At 36.8% G+C, this 8,373-nt stretch overlaps 1 protein-coding gene across 1 annotated transcript; it reads right to left on the bottom strand.

The window, feature by feature from the left end:
- Positions 1-781: 781 nt before the first annotated feature.
- Vip (vasoactive intestinal peptide) lies at positions 782-6,818 on the bottom strand. Its single transcript, XM_031353597.1, has 6 exons — positions 6,712-6,818; positions 5,120-5,242; positions 4,133-4,237; positions 3,584-3,712; positions 2,566-2,647; positions 782-875 (listed from the first exon to the last, which is right to left on the bottom strand). The coding sequence occupies exons 1-5, from the start codon at positions 6,816-6,818 to the stop codon at positions 2,602-2,604; spliced, it is 510 nt and encodes a 169-aa protein (XP_031209457.1). The 3' UTR covers positions 782-875; positions 2,566-2,601.
- Between the last annotated feature and the right edge of the window lie 1,555 nt (positions 6,819-8,373).

Genomic DNA, 8,373 nt, shown 5'->3' with positions numbered 1-8,373 from the left:
CAAAGGTAAAAGAAGGTACCACTGGATCATTCACAGAATCAGAACAAGAATACACATTTGCAATGATAACCAAAGATCTTTATTCCTGTCTTTAATTTCATACAATCACATTGGAAAAATAGTTGTGTCTACAAATGTACTTTCAGCAAAGGAAGCCAATAAGACAAAATATTGTGGTGAGTGATTAAGGGAAAAGTATTCACTACTGGAAATCAAGCACTCCATTTAGCTTCTAGTTTACACATCCATAGCACAAGCAGTAAGGGGGAGCTCCAGGTTGGACATTGGGCTTTTCCTAGCTGAAGCATCTCTGAAGAAGCCTTGGGGAATGCAAATCCTAGTGGGAGAGATGAATCCATGAGAGATGGAGTCCCTATCACTGGAGAAATGCAATTCTGAAAATCCTTTTGTCAAGTATCTCTTTTACCCATATTTTTTGTTATTCCCCTTAGATATTTTGCTTTATGTAACACAGCAGCCTATCTGCTTAGCATTCTAAGACTTGTTCACACTGATTATCTGTTCTGCTCTGTTGAATAGTTAACTACATGCTATAAATAAACACATCAATTTTCCTCGATTGGTACCCTTGCAGAAAGCTTCAGATAACTGCAATTAATCTAGTATCTACCTATCATTAAATATATTTTTCTTTGAAAGAATATATGGCATATGAAATTATAAGCCTCTCATGAGCTACAGATGAATTTTAGAGTGCTCAAATAATATTTACAATGTAAACATCACAGTTATTACATAAAGGAAACCACAATATTCACAACACATTTTATTTGGTTTTGCTATGGGAGTTGTTTTCTTGAATTAGATATGTAGAACTCATAATGTAATCACTTGGTTGTTTTCCTTCAAGAATTCTAGAAAAAAAAGAGAGAGAATTGGTGTTTTAAACAGAAACAATTATTAAATTTGTATTATATTAGTTTCACTCACTCACTTAGTAAATATTAATTTTTCCTTGCCCTATCAACAGCCTCTGATGAGATTGTGTCTAGCTGAGTCAAGAGAGAACTTTCCAGAACACTGACTGTTAAAAAGGAATGCAAAGGTGAAGAAGCTCTCTACTTTTAATCATTAATGAGAAAGCATTTCACTAGTGGACCACATGTAGGAGGACCTGCAGGATCTCCCCAAAGCCACCCTTCCATTATAAAGATGGTCTCCAGTAAATGACCTTACACGTCACAAGGAAATCTACCTTTATATTTTGGTGTGTGCCAAATTCTTTAGCACAGAAATAGTCATCTTACAAAGCTATATTACTTTTTTTTTTTTTTTTTTTTTTTTTTTTTTTTTTTTTTTTTTTTTTTTTTTTGGTGTTGGGCATGGAGACCAAGGCTTTTGTATAGGCTGGGCAAGTGCTCTACCACTGAGATCCCCAGCCTACCTTTCATCCTTGATCCAAGGAATATATACATATGATAATATTGCTCTGGCATTCTCCTCACCCCATGCTTCCTTCATAGATATAGAGATACTTAATTTAATTGATGGATCAAAATACCCTTGTAGATGAATTCTGAAAACTTGTTTGCTCCTGATAGCTCTCTTAAAGTCTTAGATGACCACAACAGAAATTAAAGTGAGACTGAGTTGCCATTAGTCCACACAAAGGGATAGCTATGTTCCTCTCTTAGCCAAGGCTGGAATTCTGCCTACCTTTAGTTATTAGAAACCAAGTTGTGCTAGGGCCAATCATCCCCATCCATTTTATCTTTTCTTGGTTACTTTCATGCTAAGTGGTTCTACCAGAAACTGTCTACCAGGGTCCATTGGAGAGAAGTGTACTGACTTTTGACACAGCTATACAACATTGTTTCCTCCTGCCAAGTATTGTGAGTGGTTTCTAATAAAATAAAGTAATTATTAATGTTTATATAACTCATGAAAGAATATACCTTGTATCTACATTTTTATAAAAACAATTATGAAAACCAGCCTACACCACTTCACAAAAGAAAAAAATAGCACATTTTTTCTTATTAAAAAATTTTCACAGTGAACATGGCTGGAGCTGCAATGTCTCTACTCAATTGACAGGTCAAACTGACTTTTGTCCCAAGAAGTTTGCTATGGTTGAAGGAATAAAATTAAACGCAGAATAGCTCAACATATCTTAGTGTGCTTTTGTGATATTTCTTCACATTTAATTGAAGATCTAACAGGCAACCTTTGGACTAAATCTTAAGTTAATAAAAGCAGCATGACTTGAGTTTCAAAACTAAGATGCTTCCCTCAGGTGTGTGACTCAGGATCCTCTGTGTGTGAATTTCACATGGGAGAAGGGTAAATAGACCAGAAGTACCCTACAGAGACCAAACTCTTTATGGTGAACAGTGCCTTTGTCAAGATGAAAACCGTGCATGTAGCACCTTAAGGTGTTCACTGAGGTGGGCTCTGCATCAGGTAGAGGTGCTATGTGGGCTAGATAATATCTCTGAGTAGAAGGTGTTTCAGTCCTAAGATGTTTTTACCCACTGACTTGCTCCTGCATCTATTCTTCATGGTAGCTGTAAGGACCCAGTGAGGGTGCACACACGCACTCACCTCTGATCTTCAGCTCTACCCAGAGGAGTCTTCTCATCATTTCTCCAGCTCTTCAAGGAAGTCTGGAGAATCTCCCTCACTGCTGCGGACCAAATGGAAAATATGCATGTTAAAAATCTCAGCTGAGGAATATTCTAAGGAAACAATTACCATGCATGACTAGGTGATTATTGATGCTCTGTAAGATACACTGGCAATCAACAATCATCTCTGCAGCTACTGATTGCCCGTGAATTGCTCCAAGACCATAGTATCTAAAAATCAACCTATGGAATTATCATTTAGTGGGCAAGGATTCTTGTCTGGTTTCAGTTAAATAGAATTATGCTTAATACTCATCATATATGCAAAGGTAACTGGAGTAATGAGAGAGCATTGGATCTCCTATCCCTGTGTCCAATAGCTACATACTATATAGACACGTGTGTTTAGAACTAGAACACACAGATGCATTGTGGATAAATGTGATAATACAGGGTTGTTGGATATAAATATGGTAGGGTTCTCTTGCATGACAAAATCAATAAGTGCACAATAATCATTTTAAAAGTGAATTCGAGGCCAGCCTGGTCTACAGAGTGAGTTCCAGGACAACCAAGGCTACACAGAGAAACCTTGCCTCAAAAAACCAAAATAAATAAATAAATAAATAATAAAAATAAAAAATAAAAATGAGCACTTGATTAAACCACTCCCTGATTCAAAATATCCATTGTTTTAAACTATGATGACAGTTAATTCAAATGAAGAAACCTTTAAAAAGTAGAGTTTCCAGGACAGCATCCCCAGAAATACTGTTTTCTAACAGCTTTGGGCTGACATGCATGTGTCAGTATTTTAAAAGTATGCCAGGGAAGCCCAGCATCACTCAAAACTGAGCATGAATAAGAAGTTCACACGAAGCACACAAAAGCACACAAGGTGATGGAGAAATAGAACAGTCTCCAGATAGAGCTTAACATTTGAAGGTTATTTATATCTATATATTTCCACGCCAATGAGCTATCTTTCCCCCTACCTCCTCTTTCCATTTAGGATGGAGTTCAAGTATTTCTTCACAGCCATTTGCTTTCTGAGGCGGGTGTAGTTATCTGTGAAGACGGCGTCAGAGTGTCGTTTGATGGGCACAGGGTCTTCCGGGATGCTACTGTTAAAGAAAGAGAGAGCAAAAATGATGGTAAAACATCGATAAGAGGTAGGAGGCAAGTTTGTATTTTCTCCCGCTGATTTTAGCTTGGTTAGACTAGTTTGGAAATGTTTACTACTTACTTAGGAAAATATATATTTAGAATAAATAAATACCAAAACCTCTATCTCACCCTAGGTGGGTCCAATGTGTTTTACTCAATCACACACATTATTGTATTTTTCTTAAAAAAAAAAAAAAAACCTGAACATTATCAAAGAGTTATGAGCCTTGAGCAAGGGAAATAAAATTCTAGAAAGAAAAATAAAACTTTGTCGATGGAGTGTTTGTTTAAAAGAAAGAGAGAAAGAAAGAAAGAAAGAAAGAAAGAAAAAAAGCAAAAAACAAAAACAAAAACAAAAAACCCCAAGTACTCTTTACCTGATTCGCTTGCCAATGAGTGACTCAAGGTATTTTTTGGCAGAAATCTGACCCAGAAGTTTACTGTAGTCACTGGTGAAAACTCCGTCAGCATGCCTGGCATTTCTAAAGCAAGGGAGCAAAGACAGTGATTTTTGGTAACATTTTCTTTTACAGATATCCCAGCTTTTGAATGGCAAAGAAAGCTGCTTACAAAAACTTATGCATAAAGGAGCTCCCTAATGCCATAGCAAAAGGAAACTCTAGTCACTTGGAGCACAATATAAGCTGTATGTCTCTAGCCCAACACCTTGAAAAAAACATGGGCTGGTTTAGATACGTACTTTAATTTTGTTTTGTGGTAGGATATCTAAAATGAACTTTTCTAATAAATACTGAACTAAAACTCATTTATAGTTTCTATGTATCTGTGTAGTTTTTATGCTACCTTAAATAAAAGTATATGCAATGAAAAATGTGTTAATTTGGCCAAATTCACCAGTATTCTATATCTTTTGTTACTCTTTTCCATCAAAATAATGAGGTGAGGGAACAAGTCTATTGCAATAGAGAAGATCTTAAGTCTATTAGTATATGTTGTAAGTACATGAGAAGCCTTTTAAACTTGGTCTTCAGTGTGACATCTTTGGTCTATTCTGCAACACTACTCTAAACAAGCAGTTGCAGGAGTGGACAGCACTGTTGAATCCCTTGACTCTTATAAGGAGGGATCTTTCCTTTGTATCTGTTCCCTCATGGAATCCTAACTGCTTCAGTTGGATCTGGGATTTGTCTAATCTGAGCCACTGAAATGATGCTCAAAAGATGTAGATAAAAACATTTACCCTGCTTTGTTACAACCTTTCCATATGGATATCTGAAACAGTTGCTAGAGATATTAGCAAGACAATGAAGTGTTATTGAAAAGCTATCCCTTTAAAAGATAAAACTAGAATATTTAGTCTTTCAGATATGTTTCCTAAGTAAGATAAACAATAATGAACTTACCTGGACACATCATAATAGGGTGTGTCATTTTCTGCTAAGGCATTCTGCAAGATGTCAGAGTCTGCCTGTAGAGTGACTTGATCAGGGCCACCTGCTCCTTCAAACTGCACCCTGTCATCCAACCTATTAAGGTAAAAGAAAATCCCACTAGAGATGCAGTACAGTTTTTTTCTTCAACATGGTATTTATGGTCTGGCAACTACTTGAAACTGGAGAACAAACGATTGGAACATATCTGCTTGCAAGATAAGGACAGGATAATTTGACTCCATGGCTTCCACGTTTAATGAGGATATAAGTAGTAATTTTGTGTGAACTCACAAAAATGATGTCATTCAATTTGTTCAAGCATTCTAAACCAAGCATAATTTTCACTTAATTCAATTCTAGTGAAGCTATAAGCAAAGCACACTGCCCCGGTGTGCTTCACTCTGTCCATTTGTGAAGTAGCATTAAGAGATAGAACAATTTATGCAAGATATAAACATACAAGAAGCAATTGATTGATTAGAAATATATGATCCTGTGCTGCAAAATAAGAATTTCATTTATGTTATATGGAATATAACCTACTTGTGGATGCATGTGTAATTTAAAAGAGTGTGTGAGTGTGTGTGTGTGTGTGTGTGTGTGTGTGTGTGTGTGTTAAACACTGGGGTAAACTTCAAATGAGTTTCAGCTCTAGGGCACTTTGGTATCTCTGGGAGATGATGTAGCAGATAGTAAAAGTGGCCATCCATGGGCCTGAGGTTGAGCAGTCAGTGTGAATTCCAAGATTCCTGTGACTTGTTCATCTGCTGAGATACAGGCATTGGGACTCCAGTTGTCAAACCATGATATGGAGAGGGTAGCATGTTATAGAATTTCAGAGAGAACATTAGTACTGAGAAACTACTCACTTTACATAAGAAAAGGTAGATAACCAACCATTCATTTACCTTTAGATAATAGTGATTCTGTAGAAAGCTTAAGTATGAATTGACTATGAATGTAAGTCTATCTTATTTTAGGTTAAATTGAGTTATAGCATGCTTGATTAATGTGAAGTATAAACTTTACCAAATAGTAAAACTAAGAATTTTTTGGCTCAAATAGAGAATACTATGAGGAATGTATATATACTTCCTCATGATCTTAATATTTGCAGGGTGATTCTTCCTAGACTGATTTCTATTCAACAGAATTTCATGTGTGTATATCTCATTGACAAATATTAATATTATAATCATTTTTATTCAATATAAATTTAAATGAAGTTTTTCTACAAGAAACAGAACAGACCTGAGATGAAAATAGGAAGTTGTTAGTTTCCTATCATTAGTTTAGAAATGGGATCAATCTGGTATACAAGACTGGCCACTGATACTGTCTTTTATGTACTGGAGGTGAATTCCAGAGCCTAGAATAAGTTTTTCTCTTTTGGTTTGGAAATGAATTTGTTCAACACTATAACCAAAGTATTGAAATAAATAATCTGTAATTTAAAATATAGAACTCTCCAAAATAACATGTGGGAAATCTCATTTAGATGCAGAGGGAATGCCTGCCTACTTTTCTGAATTGAGAGCACACTTTCCCAGAATGAAACTTACCTCACTGCAGACGGCGGTCCAAAGAGAGGCCAAGCCAGTGACTGAGAGAGCAGCATGCTGAAGAGCATCAGGAGAGCCACGAACTGAGGCTTGCTTCTAGCTTCCATCTCAGTGCCTCTGAAAAGAGAGAGGATGCTGGCTTTCCCAGCCATGCCTGGCAACATTTGGGAGGGTCTAGCAATACTGCCAATGGCTCTTGCTGAGTTGAGAAATGGTCATTTCATCTTCAGGAAACAGTCAAACTTACTGGCATATGATTACTTTGGAAAATAATGTTAGTTTTTTCACACTAGTTTAAAATGGGATCCATCCCCAGGGTGAAGGCATTTGAACACCAGCTCAGATCCCTTTTGTATTCCCTCTGCAGGCACTCAGTTGACTTTAGCGTCTATCCAAGGCCATGCTTCTGTTGTACTGGAGGCAGATAACTTCAGACTCAGTGTTTTGGTAACAGAGTTGCCATAGCTTAATGCCTTTTCTGTTGAAGGAAACAGCTTCAAGGAATTTGTTGGGTTTCTCCCCTTTAAGCTATAATATCTGATTGATGTAAAACTGGGGTGTTACCCACTTAAATTTTCCTCTAGCCAATTATATTTTAAAGTTTGCATGTTTATATGTACATATATGGAAATAAAGTACAGATTTGTATCATTAAGGCAAAAATCTTGTATACATACTACATTTAAATTCATATTTTCTCTGTATTTGTTATAGATACCACTGATAACTTATTTCTTTAAGCCAAGGCACAAGCAAATTAATTCAAGGATAAAAGTTAATGCCCTCAGGGTCACTTGGCACTGGTACAAATTTTTCCAGGAAGTCAATTTATATGCCTTTATAATCTAAAGCCCATGCATCCTGCATCCAATCTGTTCACATGTTATGTTTCTAAACACTGTCTAGCTAACATACAGGTCTTCAAGGGTTCTATCTCTTGTTACCTATAAAAGTCACAGCACTTAAAAATTAAAGGATAGAGAAAGTGAGTGCTTTCTAGGTTTGATCTGTTTAGAAACAGAAAGAAAATCTCTTTAAACACAGGTTGAAACCCCCAAAAACAAATGCATGAAGCCGAACGCTTTGCTCAAAACTCCACACACAAGCAAACTCATCTTACTTTATTTTTAAAAGGCAGGACTAAGAATCCTCTAAGCAGATGGGGTCATAAGAGAGAAATTGAGGCATTTCTATCTTCATTCAGGTGCATGTCGTGATTATTGCATTTGGCTATTGCAAATAGAGGAACACTGTAAAATTCTTTTTAAAAGAGAAGATTTCACAAACTCCTATTCAAAGTCCCAAAGGCAGAGAGGAGGCGAAGATTTTACTTACCCTTGGCTGTTTCCTTCAGGCAGGGCTGTCTCTCCGGTGTTTGTGGGAGCTGTCTAGGGTGCTGAAGTTGTGCTCCGGAGAAGGCTCTCTAGTCTGTCCCTGGTCCTGGAGAAGGAAGGCTGTAGCCTGCTAGTGCTCTGCTGTCCAACCTGACCAGCGTCTCAAAGTCCCTCATTTTATAGGGCTTGTGCTTAGAGCTGAGCAATCAGAAGGCTCCCCGAAAGACGTCACAGTAGTGATCCCATGGGATGAACAAGTCTTGAAGTTCTTATTAAATTGTCATCATGCCTGATTTATATACATTTATAGCAAACAAGTTCAAGACAG

Source organism: Mastomys coucha, unplaced genomic scaffold (genome assembly GCF_008632895.1).
Source record: "Mastomys coucha isolate ucsf_1 unplaced genomic scaffold, UCSF_Mcou_1 pScaffold5, whole genome shotgun sequence".
NCBI classification, from domain to species: Eukaryota; Metazoa; Chordata; class Mammalia; order Rodentia; family Muridae; genus Mastomys; species Mastomys coucha.
This window is presented reverse-complemented; position numbering and strand designations above follow the sequence as displayed.

Bases quoted from the DNA above. Each gene is read 5' to 3' on its own strand.
- Vip (XM_031353597.1), bottom strand. From the start codon at position 6,818: ATGGAAGCTAGAAGCAAGCCTCAGTTCGTGGCTCTCCTGATGCTCTTC. The intron at 5,243-6,711 runs GTAAGTTTCATT...TTACCTTAATAG, and splicing joins GGACCGCCGTCTGCAGTGAG to GTTGGATGACAGGGTGCAGT. The intron at 4,238-5,119 runs GTAAGTTCATTA...CCCTTGCTTTAG, and splicing joins CCCTATTATGATGTGTCCAG to AAATGCCAGGCATGCTGACG.